Source organism: Colossoma macropomum, unplaced genomic scaffold, assembly GCF_904425465.1.
Source record: "Colossoma macropomum unplaced genomic scaffold, Colossoma_macropomum, whole genome shotgun sequence".
NCBI classification, from domain to species: Eukaryota; Metazoa; Chordata; class Actinopteri; order Characiformes; family Serrasalmidae; genus Colossoma; species Colossoma macropomum.
The window spans coordinates 30,070,350-30,089,467 of NW_023494798.1; the positions used below are offsets into that span (position 1 = coordinate 30,070,350).

At 41.5% G+C, this 19,118-nt stretch overlaps 1 protein-coding gene across 2 annotated transcripts in view; it reads left to right on the top strand.

Moving 5' to 3' along the window:
- The window catches only part of sipa1l3 (signal-induced proliferation-associated 1 like 3), a 160,783-nt gene that overhangs the window by 88,815 nt on the left and 52,850 nt on the right, over positions 1 to 19,118 (top strand). For both annotated transcript variants that reach the window (XM_036584863.1, XM_036584864.1), the window contains exons 3-4: positions 3,418 to 5,042; positions 12,618 to 12,748. In XM_036584863.1, coding sequence (XP_036440756.1) covers positions 3,674 to 5,042; positions 12,618 to 12,748 — 1,500 coding nt within the window. In that variant the 5' untranslated portion in view covers positions 3,418 to 3,673. The remainder of the gene's footprint in view (positions 1 to 3,417; positions 5,043 to 12,617; positions 12,749 to 19,118) is intronic.

Genomic DNA, 19,118 nt, shown 5'->3' on the forward strand with positions numbered 1-19,118 from the left:
GAGCTGAGCACAGGGACTAACATGGAGTTTGGAAAGTAGTGGAGTTCTTTCTGAAAGCTGAAAACGTGAAGCGCGCTGCCTTTTTTTCCTTTTTCACTGCATTGTTTGAAGGCTGCCACTGGCCAGTAGTAGCCAGCTGCAATCAAGCATTTGGCTGGCCATATATATATATATATATATAAAAATGTGTGTGTGTGTGTATATGTGAGGCACCAGATTGGAGCTAAGTGTTGGTGAGGCATTACTGTAAAAAAAAACAATTAAGGGTATGCTTATCAGTTAGTTCCCCAGTCACATTATCTAGTACACATTGTTTCTTCAAAATAAAAGCCTAAGGTTTAGTTTAGCTACACTGCGAAAAATAGTGTGTCTTGTCAAGTAAAATTATCTTAAATCTAGTCAATAAATCTAATATTTCTCCTGTTGAGATTGTTTTAAGATTATTTAACTTATTTCCAAACATTTTTTACTTGTTTGAAGTGACTTTATTAAGTAAAATTATCTCATTATAGTGGCAGATAATTTTGCTTTTTTAAGTCAGTGTGCTTGAAACCAGCAAAATTATCTGCCATACAGTAAATTGCTTAAAACAGGTAAAAAAAAAGGTCTAAAAATAAACTAGATAATCTAATAATAAACACACAATAAGAAATATTAGATTTAAGACTAGATATAAGATCATTTCACTTGACAAGATACTATTTTTTGTAGTGTAGCTAACATACAAATCAGTGGTGGGGTTTAATATATTCTTTCTGTAATTATGTACTTAGTTGGCCTTCTCTGAAATCAACATTAATCTAATATTAACCTAACTACAATTTTAGCTGGCTAACTTGCTATCGCCTGTTTTGCGATGGGCTGGCAACCTGTCCAGGGTGTTTCCTGCCTTCCACCAAGTAACTGCTGGGATAGGCTCTAGCATTCTCTGTGACCCAGATGGATAAGCGGCTTAGATAATGTGTGTGTGTGTGTGTGTATATGTGTGTGTGTGTGTGTGTGTGTGTGTGTGTGACTTGCTAGCAACTGCTGTCCAAACTGGGGCTTTTTCAGTCAAGCCAGTGCGGGCCATGGTCTGTGGACCTGTAGCTTGTTGCCACTGGTAAACCACCACCATTTCAGCTGTCAAATCCACCTTCTTTCTTGATCAGTAGGAACAATGCTTATGATGTAGCAGCTAAACTGGTTCAGACCGAACATTTTTCGACTCAGAGCACCTGGAGCTCTCCGCACAAAAGACAGCCATGCAGGGTGCCTAGCGAGCAAAATGCTTGGTAAACCAAAACGCTGTCGTCCTCCCACTGAAAGCAAATGGAAAAAGTACTTCGCGAAAAACTGAAGTGTTTAAAAAGGTGTTAATGTGAACCCTATCCTGTTTTCTAAAGTTAGCTTAGTTAGCTAACTACTCACCAGTTCTACACCACACACATGCTAGCTAGTAAATCACACTTTGGGCTAAGTTAAAGAAATTCTCTTGGAAGTTTTATTATATTATATATTATAACATCTAAATTCTGACGCACATCCTCTCTACTGCAGAAGTTCTGATGCACATCCTCTCTACTGCAGAAGTTCTGATGCACATCCTCTCTACTAAGAAATTGACTTACTTAGCAAGATCATCATCATAACTTAGCTCATACCATGCATGTACCAACCCAACTAGCTAGCTAACTGGGTCCATTTACATTGAAGCTAATAGACATATATGGACATTGTAATGGATAAGTGAGATTATATTGCTAAAATCACTAAATATTAATAAATGTTCAGTCAGGTGGACTTCTAACTCACTGCTGCAGTTAAAATCAAGATGATTTCATGTGATTTTTGTGCACCTTATATTTCCAAGTATGATTGGTTCTTTATTTTTCCTTTGAAGCATGACTGGTCCTTCTTTGTGATGTACCAGCAGCAAATATGGTTAATGCTTCAGTTGATTCATGCTGCAGGTCCAACCAAATAGGTGGTAGGGTCACACCAAAGTGCACCATATTGTAATTATACTGATATATATATTGCGGCTGCAAAGTAGCTGTAAGCGGTGGTAAACATTTTTCCCCTTTAAAGTTACCAAGAGGGTGTCGGAATGCCATTCTGAATTCTTCTGGCACATTTTAACCCTTGCCTGAGGCCTACAGTACACTGTAGTGTTGCAGCAATGATGTCCCTGACATGTATTTTACAGCATTACTGTTCTGGCTGCTAATCTGGCAATCTGGCTTTAGATTTAGCCAGCTAACGGTCAGACCCGCAGGTGCTTTGGCCCAGTGCCCTGCTGACCGGATTGCTAACGTGTGAGCTCCATGGTCACATGACCAGGGTTCTCCTTTTCGTGGGTGCTAAATCTGTCGGCACCTCTGCATGCCTCACCAGAGTGATGGGACGAGGGCGGGTTTTCAGGGGCTGCATTCCTAACCCCTGTTGCTCTTAGCAACCGGTGGGCTGAGGACGAGGCCCCTGGACGGCCACTGCACCTGTCGGTCAGCAGAACGGCACTTAAGAGGGCACTTTTAAAGATTTCTAACGTCCTCTCTTCACAGCCACTGAATGTGTGTGATTCCTAGCTTCATATACTTGGGGATAAAAGTATTAAGGATCAAAACTGCTGACATTCACACAACACAACACACCTACGGATGCTTTTCATTCGCCATCTGCTCTGAGGCAAAGATGGTGTGGGTCTTTGCCTGTAATTGTTGGTCTTAGTGTGGTCTAACATAGAGAGCAAGAGAAGGGAGATATGCCCTGTAGACTGGACCATGTGGCTGTAATGCTTTTAGAGATAATGGTATCTGTGCCAGGCGAGAGGAATCGAGATTAGCCTGAATACGTGAGAGAAATCCTTACTCAGAATCCCTTATGTTCCTTTACTCACTCCTAGCAGGTTTCCTGTGCTCCATTTTCGCTTTTTATATCTCTCTTCTCTCTGTGTCATTCTTTCTTTCACTGAATCTACTTTTTTTCTAAATTGTAGGGCCAGTTTCTCATTAAACCGGAGCTTTGTGCCAGTAAAAAAAAAGCTGATTTAAAGAGAGACTTCAGTGAATGCTATTATTTTTGCTTTTAATTTCTGGTGCAGATTGTTTCATCAGTCTTTGACAGTGATAAGTGGGTCAGTGCAGTAGTATGCAAATTGTCACTGTTGTAAGAAAACCTCATATTTCTGAAATGTTATATGGGAAGGAAAGTATGTTCTTAGTTTAAATCTTAGTGTGGAATTGCTATTGGTCCATTTGTCCTGAAATGGTTTCACAATGTGAAGGGCAACCGACCTTTTTTAAAAAAAAGACAAAATTTAGTTTAGTGTTTTCTTATCCAGCAACAAAATGCAGATACATAAGTATTCTATTCTTGTTGGAGTGCTTTTGAGTGGATGTTTTACCAAATTCTGTGTCTCCCTGTGCTTTTTTGCAGGTCTATGCCAAGAGTCTCCTGCGCCCATTGCCGTTTCACTGTGATTGGTTGAGGCCTGTCAGGGAAGGAGTAGTCCTGCGGTTTTGGCAGGCCAAGAAAGACATGTACATAGGAGGCAGAGGAAGAAGCGACAGTGTGGAGCCCCGCCCTGCCTTCTCCTCCCACTCCTCTACCCCCACCAGCTCGAGATGTCCTCTCGCCTGCACCCCTTGCCCTTCTCCTACTGTCCGGCTCTGATAATACTGCCCCGGGCACCATGAACATATACAGAGACTCTGGCCCACTCTCTCAGCCCCTCCCCCCGGTCCACCCCCGCCTACCACTCCACAATGGCCACGCCTCCCCGGCTGAGCCCTCGCTCTCCCGCGTTTCCGTGCCCAAGATGGGGGTCCGGGCACGCATTGCAGACTGGCCACCGAGAAGGGAACGGTCCCGGGAGTCATTGCTGGAAAACGGTAACTCTGAGAGTGGCAGCAATGGGGAGGCGGGGTTGAATCGAGGGGGTGTGGCTCACATGCGGCGCAGCAAGGACGCAGAGTTCCTGGATGGGGGGCGGAGCTTAAGAGACATCCCGGGTTCCCCTTCTCGGTTCAGAATGCCAGGTTTTGCCCCGTTGCGGCAGCGCTCCAACAGCGAGATCACCCTGAGCGAGCAGGATGAGGCGGAGGTCGAAAGTCGCCTGCTGTTCCGTGAGTATGGCAGCACCTCGTCCATAGATGTGCAAGCTGTGCCTGAGGAGAGCTTCTTCGACATGCTAAGCCAGTTCCAGCAGGAGAGGAGGCTGGACCAACGCAGTGCCGCCCCTGCTAGGCTGGGTGAGCTGCTAAGAGGCCAGACCTCACCCGAGGTTTCCCGGGCCTCGCCCGAAATTGCCTTTACCTCGTCTCGACCTGAAGACCGGCCTGAAAGCCGCGTCCGCAAGAAAAGTGGTGGCACAGAATCATCCCTGGGCACTTCATCTCTTTTCCGGAAGCTCCGAGGAGCCAACCGGGGCGACACAGAGGCATCGCGGAGCGACATTGAGGACATGGGACGACCTCTGGACACATCTTCTCTCAAACCTTGGCTTTGTGTACGGAGCTTTGCACACTACGATGCACAGAGCATCTTGTTTGACCTACATGAAGCAGCTGCCCAGCGCAGCTCTGCTGCCCAAAGGCGCAACACCGCCACAGGGGCGTCTGCTGCCTCCTCAGCCACTGCTGTTTCGCTAGCAGTGTCACGGGCTTTGGCTCTAGGGGGGGCCGAGCCTAGCTTCTCCAGCACGGACGATCTGAGCTGCAGGGACCTTACAGAGGGGTCCAGCACTTCTGGCCCAGATGTTTCTGACCCGGCCAGCTTGAGCTCTGGCCCCCAGCAACAACTCCTGCTCAGCTGCCCCAACTTCCTGAACGAGACTGGAAGTTACGGAGAGCGCAACGTGAGCTTCCTGAGCTCTTGGGCAGAGCGGGGGGAATCAGGCGGGGCTGAGGCCAGGTTAAGGCCTCGCTGCTCCAATGCCAGCATATCTGTACTGGAGGTGGAGCCAGAGGAGCAAGCTACACGGCTGGAGAGACTACAGCAGCACGGCATAGAGCACGTGGACCTGGGTGCCAGATACTACCGCAAACACTTCCATGGGAAAGGTAGCATGGATATCTCTCATTATTATACTTTAGAATACAAGCTGCTTCTCAAAGAGATGAGTTACAGAGAAAAATCAAATCTCCCTTTTCAACCTCTACCCTAAATGCAGGTGATCAGCCAAGACATGTTTCTTAAGTTTGCTTCTTTAGTTTTGTACTGGAACTACAGCGCCAAAGTAGCTAAAAAGTAAGCTTATTGCCCACCAATAAGCATTATGCTAACTGCTTGCCTAAATCATCGCACTGTTGACTCCAGCTGGGTCAAATTGTTAAAAACGACATTGCAAAACATTCTTCTGCACATTGCATGCAATTACACATTTCCACCAGAGAGGTCTCCAAATCCCCAAAACTTATATAGTTTAAGTAATCCCTAATAGACTTGCTTGTGTGGTTTCTAACACTGAATGGCATTATCTATAAACAGGAAGAAAAGCAGGGCATGTAGCTAAAACCAGTAGTAGCAGTAGCTGAAGCCTGAATTTTGTCAGTTTTTGTCCTTTCAACAAATTATAATTGTGTTAATCCAGTTCAGTTTCCATTTGCAGTTTACTTTTAGGAAACATAGGCCCAATCTCATTTCTTATTTTTACCCCTACCCCTTGTTTTCGAGTGTCACCTTGCCCCTTAAAACTGAGATACAAGAGGTAGTGATTAAAATCTTCCCTCTGAAACGAGACAACCCTCAAATAAAAAAGAATATTACTTCATTAACAGCTACTAGCACTGCTCTATAGGTGACCCTGCCAGCCTGCAGTGATAGCAGAGTAGGGTAAAGTTCAGCTCCTCACTGCTGGGCTTTAGTTACATTAAGGGCATCGTATGCTTTCAAAAAGGAGGGATGCGACAATTATTTATTATCGCCCACCTCTAATTCTTTAGTAACATGAAGCTGAAGTCAGCTATTTGCCAGCTTCTTGTTCAGATTTCTCTGTTCCACCTTAAATGGTGCAGCAGTTACATTCTGGCGCTTCAGGCGTCAGAACTGCTGGACTATTTAAGGTGGAATGGGAAAGTTAGCTAGCTACCGAGGCATCAGCATACTATTGGTGATTTTAATGCTTGTTATGAAGAACAGGATCATAACACTTTGAAACGACATTAAACTAAGATAAAAGAATAGTTATTGTTATTTTTTAATGGAAAAAATACTCACATTTGTGGGTTTCTTTGGTCGTTGCGCAACCACTACACTTTGTTTGGAGTGTGCCTCTGAAAAACCTCCGTTTGGAGGGCCATGTAGCCCTAACACTTCGCCCTTACCGCTCTATCTTAAGAAAAATCGGAACACCCTACCCCTAGCCGTGAACACGCAAAACGGAGGGCTAAGGGCTAAGTGGTAGGGGCAAGGGGTGAAGTTGGATTGGGCCTTACTCTACAAAGGGGCACTCCGGCCAAAAGGAAACATGCCTGCTCACCTTACGCGGCAGTGCCACGGTAGTCTTAAGAGTGAGTTTTTCAGTCTAAAGACTAGCAAACACCCTTCTGATGATGTGTCTTTGAAGGTGGGAGGAACTACAAGCACTTCGGGAGGCTTACGTGAGGGCAGGCTATTAGAAATGTTTTTGATGTAGTTGTTTTTTGGGTCTAATGCAGAAGGAAGTCAAATAGTTGATGGTACTGCTAAGAAGCCGAATATGAAGTCTTGTGCTTAACAGCCTCTACATGAATGGATTGTAGGAATTCCCAGCAGTTGTCTGTTGTGTTTGCATCATAAACTGTAATGCTTACTGGGTATTGTAGTGAGAGAACACTGATGGACAGAGACACCAGAAAGATATAAAGTTCTGTCAAACTGTTGAGGTTGAGGGTTGCAGGGCTGTGCTACATAATACTACATGACACAACAAAGGAACATATTAAATGCTAGTTTTAGGGCAGAATGACCCTTTAAGGTTGTCTTGGTCAATAGCATCTGCCATCAACTTGCAGCCACACAGCAATTTGAGACATGCTCCCAAACATGGCATACATCTGCCTCCCAAATGTTAATCCATCTAAAGGTCTTGCTTCTCTAAATGCCAGTGGTGTAAACTTCCCCTCTCCCGACCACAAGCTCTAAATATAACTTAATTGTCACCTTTCAGCTACACTAGCCAGAGCCATGCTGATGCAGATTTCTCTGAACGTCTCGCTCCTAATTAGTTGCCGGTGTTTATCGGGCGAGGAGTCGGTGGATATAATGGTTAACATTCCAGAAATACATCTCTGCTGCATGTTGTACTGTTAGGGCCTTTAGCCTCTGTTGCCTGGGCTGTGTGCCATGAAAATGTGTGGACATTTACAGGAAGGACGTGCCGATGAGAGACAGCAACTTGCAGCTATTTTTAAAGGAAAGGTTTGATGAGAAATCAAATGTACACAAGTTGTCTCTGTGTGTTTGTGGCCTGAAGTTGGCTGCTTTGCACTGGAGCTACAAGGTTAACGTGGCTAGCAAGTAATGGAAGAGAGCAGGCTTCGTAACTGTTCTATGAAAATGGTCAAAGTATAGACAAATTTCAGGCTTCAGCATGGCTGCGTTTTACTGTTTTAGCTGTGTAAAGTACCTCTGTCAGTGTTTATAGATAACAGTAGGTCATACAGTGTCAAGCTATGCTATGCTAATTTGTAGAGTATGAGCTTTCATTATCTGTTAGCTACATTAGCCTTTTAGCTCGAGTGCAAAACTAAAGAATGCTGTAACTTTGGTATTTGGGTGAAATACGAATGAAGTATCACATTTAAGATCATTCTTAATTATAAATTGTTAAAAATTAAATTTTAAATATAAAGCCTGTGGTTGAAAACCTGCGTAAGGATTCGTACCAACTGGAGAAGTTCTCCTGTTTGTATTTGCTTAATGACCTAATGTGCGCGCTCCTGTTCTAGATAATGAAGCTACAAAGCTAATGTGGCTAACAAGTAGTGGAAGAGAGTTAGCTGCATAACTATATTGTGAAAATGGTAAAATGTACAGACAAAATTCAGGCTTTAATAAGGCAGCTATTACTGTTTTAGCTGTGTGTCGTACCTTTGTCAGTGTTTATAGACAACGGTAGGTCATACAGTGTTGAGCTATGCTATGCTAATTTATAGAGTATGAGCTTTCATTACCTGTTAGCCATGCTAGCCTTATAGCTCCAGTGCAAGACAAAAGAATGCTGTAACTTTAGTATTTGGGTGAAATACGAATGAAGTATCACAGATCATTCTTAATTATTAATTGTTAAAAACGTAATTTTTAATATTTTAGCTTGTGATTGAAAACCTTCTGGAGAAGTTCTCCTGTTAGTATTTGCTTAATGACCCAATGTAGCCACACCTGTTCTAGATAATGAAGCTACAAAGCTAATGTGGCTAACAAGTAATGGAAGAGAGTTAGCTGCATAACTATTTTATAAAAATAGTCAAAAGTACAGACAAATTTCAGGCTTCAACATGGCTGCTACTGCTGTTTGGGCGGTGTGTCGTACCTCTGTCAGTGTTTATAGATAACAGTATGTCATACAGTGCCAAGCTATGCTCTGCTAATTTGTGGAATATTTCATTTTCATTACCTGTTAGCCACATTAGCCTTATAGCTCCAGTGCAAGACTAAAGAATCCTTTGACTTCGGTATTTGGGTGAAATACGAATGAAGTATCACATTTAAGATCATTCTTAATTATAAATTGTTAAAAATGAACCTTTCGATCTTTTAACCTGTGGTTGACAACCTGCATAAGGATTCGTACCAGCTGGAGAAGTTCTCCTGTTTGTATTTGCTTAATGACCCAGTGTAGCTGCACCTGTTCTAGATAATGGAGCTACAATGCTATTGTGGCTAGCTTCAAAACGATTTAATGAAAGTGGTAAAAAGTACCGACAAAGTTCAGGTTTCATCATGGCTGCTCCTACTGTTTGTCGTACCTGTGTGTCGTACCTCTGTCGGTGTTTATAGATAATAGTACGTCATACAGTGTCAAGCTATGCTATGCTAATTTGTGAAATATTAGCTTTCATTATATGTTAGCCGGCGGCGCGTTGGGTAGCGCTGTCGCCTCACAGCAAGAATGGTAACAGATTCTTCCACAGCAACAGATAATGAAAGCTAATATTTCACAAATTAGCATAGCATAGCTTGACACTGTATGACATACTATTATCTATAAACACCGACAAAGGTACAAGAATGGCCTGGGTTCGAATCCCGGCCAGGTGACCAGGGTCATTTCTGTGTGGAGTTTGCCTGTTCTCCCCATGTCTGCGTGGGTTTCCTCCAGGTTCTCCGGTTTCCTCCCACAGTCCAAAAACATGCAATTAGGCTGATTGGACGCGCTAAATTGCCCCTAGGTGTGAATGTGTGTGTGATTGTGTATGTATGTCTGTCTGTCTGCCCTGCGATGGACTGGCGACCTGTCCAGGGTGTATCCTGCCTTCCACCCAATGACAGCTGGGATAGGCTCCAGCACCCCACCGTGACCCAGTAGGATAAGCGGTTTAGATGATGTGTGTGTGTGTGTGTGTGTGTGTGTGTATCTGTTAGCCACATTAGCCTTATAACTCCAGTGCAAAACTAAAGAATGCTTTAACTTTGGGCGAAATACTGATGAAGTATCACGTTTAAGATCATTCCTAATTATAAATTGTTTTTTAAACTTTTAAATATAAAGCCTGTGGTTGAAAACCTGCATAAGGATTCGTACCAACGGTAATAACCCAGTGTAGCCGCACCTGTTCTAGATAATGAAGCTACAAAGCTAATGTGGCTAACAAGTAATGGAAGAGAGTTAGCTGCATAACTATTTTATAAAAATAGTCAAAAGTACAGAAAAAATTCAGGCTTCAACGTGGCTGCTACTACTGTTTGGGCTGTGTGTCGTACCTCTGTCAGTGTTTATAGATAACAGTTTGTCATACAGTGCCAAGCTGTGCTAATTTGTGGAGTATTAGCTTTCATTACCTGTTAGCCACATTAGCCTTATAGCTCAAGTGCTTTAACTTTGGGTGAAATGCTAATGTAGCATCACATTTAAGATCATTCCTAATTATAAATTGTTTTTTAAAATTAACCTCTGAATATTTTAGCCCGTGGTTGTAAGCCTACGTAAGGATTCGTACCAACTGGAGAAGTTCTCTTGTTTGTATTTGCTTAATGACCCAACATAGCCGCACCTGTTCTAGATAATGAAGTGTTTCACCCTGTTAGTCAGCTGAGATGTGTGTTTGGTTTGTGATTGTGTGCATGTGTCAGCCATACAGTGGTACTAACTTATCTCTGCTTGGTGCCACGTACAGTGTGTAGTGGTTTGGTGCCATGTAGTCTAAGGAATACAGTCTCCTTCATGTCCTCTGGCTTAATGAAGAATCCTTTATCTGCCCACTCCATAGACTCACTCCACTCACATTTCCTGCTGTTTCAATACTTCTTACTAATTCGCAGGACTCATATCCTGAACTAGAAATGCAGGATGAAAGATGGCGGATTTGCCAATGACATTTAGGACACTGGGAAGTAAATCTGAGTAAGAAAACACTTTATTCACCAATACATTATGTGCTCATTAGATACACAGGCATGGGTTGAGTTTTGTATTGGTGTAGATTTATAATGTAGATGCAGAGAACAAATAAGCATTTGAATCTGCCATCAGAGAAGTTATGCCACAAGTTACGCCACCTCAACCTCTAAAAGGGCCATATTTAAAAATCTCAACAAATCCATGGGCCAGCTGTGTTTTTATTTTGTTTTTATTTAACATTTTGCCATAACCCCAACTGGCCATTGTTTGTTCAAAATATGCCAAAACTACAGCGGCAAAAATAAGCACTGAATCCTTGAACGATTAAAAAAAAAAGACAAATTGTTTTATATAAAACTACAGACCACATTAGCTGCAGATACTGTTAAACCTCTTAAATGTCCCCAGTGTTTTAAAACTGCCCATTTGCTTGAACCAGACACCTGGCATCTTTTTTGGTTTTGTTTTTGTGGTGATGTCCCATAGATCGTTTTTGGGGAGGGGGTGGGAGCACATATTACATTGCAGGGCATGCTGGGAGCTGTAGTGCAGTTCATGGTGAAATAAAATAATTAATTATAATAATTAAAATAAAATAATTTTGCGGGTCGAATAGGATTGTGCACAGTAATTTGGTGATGAATGGACTTCTTTGCATTTATAATCACTCCAGTTGGTTTCCTGATGCATTTAATCTGCAACGAGAAACTCAAACACTAAAAAGTCGCAAAGCTATGTCATTTTTTTCTTGTTCATTTTTTTCCCAAAAAAATTTGAATAAGAAGCTGGTGAATGAGAAGCGACTTCAGCCTCGTAAAAAGTTGAATGTTGAGAGACATTTTACTGGAAACTGTTCCACTTTTGAGGAAAAGTTTCCTGCCAGAGATGCGAAAAAGCAGCTAAAAGCTTAAAGCAAAGCAAAGTAAGTCTGCGTGTTTGTTTGTATTATTTAGTCTACACTAGGACATTAGCTAGCACATATTTTCAACCAAGCTTGAAAAACATTACTTCAGTAAAATAGATATAAAATGTTGTGGCTCCCAAGGTGGATTGATTTGCGTTGAAAGGACAAAATGGCTCTTCTTAACATTTGGATTGTGGCCCCTGGTCTAAGCATTGGCTCTATTATCGAGACGTTGTGAGTTTGATCCCTGGTGATGCCACAGCCATCCGTGGCTGAGAGTTTAAGAGAGCATAATTGTCCTCTCTCTCTCCCCTCTGGGTGGGTAGGATGGTCCTCCCTCTCCCCCATCACTCAAAATCACTCACGCAAAATACTAGCTGACGTGGGCAACGGCTAGAATTTATTACCATTCGAATCTGGGTATGCTCATAACATAAGCTCTGACCCCTCTCTGCACACTTTTAGCAGAAATGGTCCAAAACTGTGTGGAATAAAATATCATGAAACATACACAATATTGTTACATTAACATTTTTGTTATTCTCTTTATTTTCATATCGTTTTGGAGAGGCGTGGTTTTCTCTTGACAGTGATGATGAATAATTAAATAAATACCAATCAGCATTACTTTGACCTGAAGCACATATTGAGTTGTAGAAAGAAGCTCCTTCACTTTACTGCATCCTCTGTCTAGCTGTATGTGTGCGAGGCCACTTAAGGTCAGAGTGTGTGAGGCTCCTGTGTCGAGAGCTTTGTCAACAGTGCCGTATTGGTCTGGAAGCTCTCAGCGTCTGCAGGAGCCGGCCGGACATTAACTGATGGAATTCAACCAAACATGACCTTCTCAAGTTTAAAGTTGCTCTTTACTAATCTCTCTCTCTCTCTCTCTCTCTCTCTCTCTCTCTCTCTCTCTCTCTCTCTCTCTCTCTCTCTCTCTCTCTCTCTTTCTCTCCCTCCTCCCTGTCCTTTCCTCTCTCTCATTTTGTCATTCTCTCCATTTCTCACTCCATTTCCATTTTCCTCAATTTTGGTTCCTTTGTTCTTCATTTGCGTCCTGTTTCTTCTTGCTCAACTGACCTTTTAATTACTTTGCTTTGTTCATCACATCCTTCTTTATCTCTTTCTCTTTGTCTCTTTAATATATTAATATATCTCTCTCACTCCTCACGCTCTCTCTCTCTCTCTCTGCAGAGCACTGGAACTACTTTGGGTCAGATGAGAAGTTGGGGTCAGTGGCACTGAGTATCCGTCGAGAGAAACTGGACGACACCAAAGATCTGAAGGACCAATACCAGTACCGCATCATCTTCCGCACCAGTGAGGTGTGTATGAGAGACATCTGTTTGTGTGTAATACATACATCTGTGTGTGTGTGTGTGTGTATATATATATATATATATATATATATATATATATACACATTTAATTGTACACCAATTGATTCAGACTGAATTTTCACCACACCTGCTGTGCCTTCTAGCAAATTAAACCCAAAACATCCCTCAATAATTCATAAGCAAGAAAAAAGAAAGCCCAGTCTTTTGATTGTGGGTGTGTCTGTTGCATCAACCCCACCTATTTCCACCCAGTTTACTCTAGTAGGATGAATATTTTTGATTACTGACTGTGATTTCCATGAAAGGTTGAAATCAGAAACACTCAAAAGAGGCTGAGTTAATTTTCCTCATAAACAACGTTGCCAAAAACTGACTTTGTCGGCTAAGAATTGTATTCTATATACATTGTAGTCTACATACATTTGTAGGTGGCAAAAGAGAGGAGACGTGAGAAGTGATCAGGTTGTTTTCCCTTTTGCTTTGACTGCTGCAGTGTAACCTTGCTCTCTGCAGCTGTCCTTGCCACCAGCGACTTTAGCTCTCCTCTCTCTTCTCAGCTTCAGGACAATGCGACTGCACCTGCAGAGTTTCGACTTGTACAGCGGCGAATTGTTCCTTAACCCTTAGAAGTATAGAGTTACTATTGTCATTTTGCTACGTTTCCTACATGTTACATTTTATTTACATTGCATAGCTGTTTAAATGTAATTACATAATCACATAATTACTTACAGTCAGTTACATAAGGATTTACTTTGGATTTAAATTTGACTTTTGCCGTTCTGCATTGACAGGTGCACTTCTTTTACTGTTGTTTTGAGTTCTGTGGCAAAAACATGTTAAAAATATAAAAGATTCTTTGATAAAAACAAGGCTGTTCACACAGCAGAAGCTTTTCATCCAGTTGAAATTTCTCAGTGCGCCTGAAAAAAGTGATTTGTAGGGCGCTAGTTAGTTTCGTACGTCACGAATGAGCTTGAAACCGTCCCAGTCCATTATACTAAAATATGCTAATGAGAGGATGTGGCAGGCGCCAAAGAGAGATGTGAGAAGCAGCACAAGCCTGAACCAGAGAACTTGTAGAGAGGAGAATTGTCACTCTGTAATGTCTTACGGGTTTCTCAAACGCTCCCAAGCAAGTCCAAAAGGAATGGGTCAATTAATCATAGTTTATAAATACTTAAACATTTTTAATGTAAAGAATCCATTCATCTCCTGAACACTGAATAGTATAAAACATTTTAACACCGCTGTTATATTTTAAGTGCTTTTAAACTCGAGTTATAGGAGTTTAAAACGGTGCCTCATGTATGTTCATGATGGCAGTGAGCACGAACAGCCAATGAGCTGCTCCGCTCGCCAACCAATCAGCATTCACTAGTGGTAACACTAGTGCAAAAAACCTGTTTGCTGTAGGAAACATACAGGTAAGATTTCTTTGCTGTTTTTAGCCGTTTAGCTCCATTTACCCTCCTTCATTGAGGACTCGCTCGTGGGCGCCCTCTGCTGTTTAGCATTCCTGTTTTTGATATAACGGGGGAAATAGGAAGAGGCCAGACTTCTCATAAACCGACTCTGCCTACACTGCCGAATGCAAACCAGTGTCCACTGGCTCCTGTTATGGCCAGCACGAGCACCAGAGCCAAGAGGGAGAGAGAGACAACCTGTTGTTTGACCCTCGGTGTCTCAGCCATCATGTCCAATGGCAACGCAACTGGGGTCGAATGTTAGGTGTGGTCTGACGGCCGCCTCACAAGACGTGCCACACGGCGCCTGACACTGTTCTAGTAGCAGGTAGCATGCTACCATTTCTCTACAGCACAGATTCACTAAGGGGTCACTGACACCTCCCTTAGGCAAGTTCAGAGAATAAAGACCCAAATCTGAGCAGCTAAACGTGTGTATTTGTGTGTATAGCTGTTAGCCTGCGCCACTTTTGCTCCATGTTCGACCACGTTCACTAAAAGCTTAGCGTTAGCTTAGCAAGAACGCTTTACAGGCTCATTTCAGCTCATTGAAGCCTCACTCTCAAGTTTTCAGCGTAAACACTCCAGCCTGAGCAGGTAAAGCTGTGTATGGAGCTGTTTAAGCTACTTTTGCTCCTTGTTTACTAGACACTAGAAATAGCTTAGCAAGAAGGCCTAAGCTTAACGTACTACACAGGTTCATTCTGGCTCACTGAGACTTCACTGACACAAGTTTAGGGAATAAAGACCCAAATCTAAGCAGCTAAACCTGTGTGTTTGAGTGAGGAGCTGTTAGCTTGAACCACTTTTGCTCTGCATTCGCTAGAAGCTAGCATTAGCTTAGCAAGGCCTTTACATAAAACCACGCGGGTTCATTTTGGCTCACTGAAGCCTCACTGACACAACTTCAGACAATAAAGACTCAAATCTGAACAAGTAAATCTGTGCTTTTGTGTGAAAAGCTGTTAGCTTAAGATACATTTAATTGTTACCTGTGTTAGCAACAGAGGCTAATTTTAGCTTAGCGAGAAGGCTAAACTGCCAGCAGTTCAACAAGGATATTAACAATTTATATAATCGTGCATATTCATAGATCTGTGCAATCTTAATGAGTGTTGAGGTTTAGGGACGCCGCTATTCCATTTTTAGCAGTTTTTCTTGGCATAAGAATGATATGAAACTTGTAAACAGTGCATTATTTGGTTTATGACTTCAGGATACCTTCAGAAAGAAGGTGGGTTTACCTCCCTTCTCCCCAGGACTTATAATACTAGACAACTCCACAGTGAAAATGCGGATGAAGTGATGGGTGACTGTGCCAGTTTTGCTATAAATAATAAAAAAGCTACTGTTCAAAATCAACTAATAACAACACAGGGTTTACATTACTCTTATTACTGTGTGACTATGCAGTACTGCTGTAGCATGAAGACTGAATATTTCTCACGCCTATTACAAAACACTAAAGGAACAGTAATTATTAGTCAATATAAAATAGTATTCTGTTTTATTACTCATGCTGGGAGAAATGAGAAATATTACAGAATGTGTTCCTCCCTGTTCCAGTGGTCACTATGAGTGTTTTTTGTGTATTTTTCATGCATTGCATTGGTCAAGACTTTGTAATTGCCAGTACCACACACAAGCACAAGCATGAAGTATGAACTGACTGGACCAGACTGGGCTGAATCAGCATACACACTGCAGACGAGGCCATCAGTATCCTGTACAGATCACAGACACACTCACATCCGCAGCTGTATTACTAAATAATAGAGTAATACTGTTGCCAAATAGTGCTCCGCCTAACTCTTACCTTAATTTAACCTCAGTAACTTTTAGCTCTTTTAACTTTTTCCAAAATGAAATTGCATTTGTGATGAAAACAGCCTGTTTTATAATAAGGACCAGCAAAATGTCCTTACATCTACACTTTTTTTGTGCTTTCCTGTCATTATGATTATTTTAGTAAAGTTTAATTATATAGCACTTTTATAAAACAAGGCTACAAAGTGCAAAGGTTACAAACACAGTAAACGTGACATTGAAGCAAAAACATAATAAATAAAAATTAGTCAATTAAGCCATCTCTTAAAGGGGAACTCCACCAAATTTTCAATTAAGTGGTTGAGATGTGAACAAAGTCATTCAGAGTGGTTTGGTGTGAAATGCTCCGTTCTAGAGAAACTTACTGAGTCAGAATTGTTCAGTGATAGTGATAGGAACCAGACGTCTGAAGAGTTTACTGCTTCTGAAAGCTCCTTCACAGAAAGTTATTACATGAAATGGTTATACCTTGCCTGATACCTGAAACATTGTTTTATGATACTTTTGAGATAAAGTTTTGGCCTTGTTAATCCATTTATTCTAATCTATTTATGATGGAGGGGTACATGCAGGGTATTGTAAGGCTAAAAAGTTCCAAAAGAAAAATTATTTTTCAGATTTTCCACCATTTTACCATCATCAACATTACATATAACAATGCAGAAGACACGTTCATGTGTAGGTTCACTGGTGGTTTTGGATAGTAAATAAAACAGCTGTATTTGTGTTGTGGACATTGCGACCCCTGGTTCCCATCACCACCACTGTAAAGAAATCTGAGTGTAAGTTTCTCTACAGCAAACCACTTTCACATCAAACCACTTAGAATAAATTTGTTTACATCGCAACAATGGAATTATGCAAAAAATGTGATAAATCGGTGGAATTCCCCTTTAAAAGTGGCCATTGAGTCGGAGAGTCTAATGTCAATGGGAAGACTGTTTTAAAGTTAAGGGCGCGAGCAGCAGCTGAATAGTCCCTCCCCCTTTCGCTTCAGTTTTGTCCTCGGAACAGCAGAAAGCCCTTGATAAGACCCGATACTGTAGACCTGACATTTGGTCCTCACAAAGAGCTAAATACAGGAGCACACATACATGCAGACCGCACAGACATTGCATGTAACAGCGCTCAGTCTCAGGGTTTACCTCAAACTCAATTTGAAAGAATTTGCTGGTACATTAAGGAGGCTTCCTCCCTTAGCCCCCTTCTAATCCTCCTCTCTGAGGCTGAAACTGGAGCTTATTGTTGTCTCTGCTCACTGTGACTTGATTAGGCCAAATAAAAAGAGGCTTCTACTGAAAGGCTATTTGAGACGGCCCCTAGCGCAGCTGCAAATTCATTCACATTCTGGTAAAGCACTTTTTACAGTAGTTGTAAAATATAATAATCTGCTTTGAGGGGAAATGTGTTTTTCTTGTCTTTATGTATTATAGTTTTTATAAATATATATTTTTAATTCTGGTGGTTGCACACGATATTTGTATATGAGGAAAGCTGCAGTTGCAGTCATGCTGACCGTTTTGTCTCGGCACGGCCATCTTTGTGGAGAGGTGTGGATTGTTTTCACAGCAGAGGGTTCTCAATCCTCCCCTTTCACCCCTCATTGCTCACTAGCAGCTCAACACAGAGTCACAGCGTTTCACACACAGAGAGAAAACAGTGTCCTAGTTAATCTGATAAGAGTTATGGGGAAAATATTTCTATGATCATATTAATTAACAATGTCTGAGTCGATATCCGTTCTGCTGGTGGAACAGCCACCAGGGGGCCTGCAGAAAGAGGTGGGAACAATATTCAGACTCGCGTATCTGTGAATGGGTGATTATTAGTGCTGTATTTTGTGCGAGGTAATGGCTTGTGTGTTGTGTGTGTGAAAAGTGCTGAGCTGTACTGGGTTTAGCCGGATTACATGGCTGCCTGGGTACATCACACTCACCCTGTCTGAACAATACAGCAGCTCCAGTTCACACACACACACACACACACACACACACACACACACACACACACACACAACGAGCCTTCATCTCCAGTCTGTCTGAACAAGACAGACACACATACACACACACACACACACACACACACACACAAAACAATGTCCTTTTTCTCAGGACCCTTTCTACACTCACACACACAGTATTTACCATCGTCTGCAGTGTGTCTGATACAGTCTGATACTGGCCTCATCATTCAACATTCTCACAATATTTTAAATCAAATTTGAATGAAAGAAAATAATGACTATAATTACGTTTCTGCATATTCTGCTAATGAGACCAGAGCTGGGAGTCAGGAGTGCTGGAGTGAGTTGATTGATTTCACATTTTTTTATTTTTTGCTGTGCTAAAGCAGCGCTTTGCACTGGTACTTCCTTCGGGAAATGCATATCTAGTTTTATTGAAATAATCCATTCCATTATATCACTACCAAAACAATCATAGCACTACAAAAACTTGACCAAATTTTACAGTACTGACCATTTTAGCTCATTTTGAACAGAACTCAAAAATGCTAGCCAGCGCATGACTAGCCAACACAGCTTTGAACAGCTGTACACTTGTAAAATAATATTTTTATTAAAACTCAAAGTTCGCTTGATTTCAGAAAATAGGTGTTACATATATACATACGTATACATTTGTACACAAACATTTGAGCACCCCTTGTCAGATTACGTTTTGTTGGTGTTCTAAGTGGAAATGCCTTACCGTCTACAGGGAACACAATTAATCGTGGCATTTATCTGTCATTTTTAATGCACAGTTCTATTTATTTGCTGAGTGCAACATATTGGAAAACAAAAAATATAAAAAATAGCATGACTTTTACAAAAGCCACATTTTATGCTTTGTTTTTTCCCTCAAATAACCGGTAATTGCATTAAAATAAGCAGAAGTATGTTCTCCGTGTTACTGTTCAGAAGTTCAGTATAACTGTAGTAAATTTTATACGTAGTGGATTTAAAATATTATAAATTAGGTATCTTAAAATATTTAATGTTTTAAGTTTGAACCACAGTTTTAAAATACAATGAATTATGGATATTAATTTCATTTTAATGT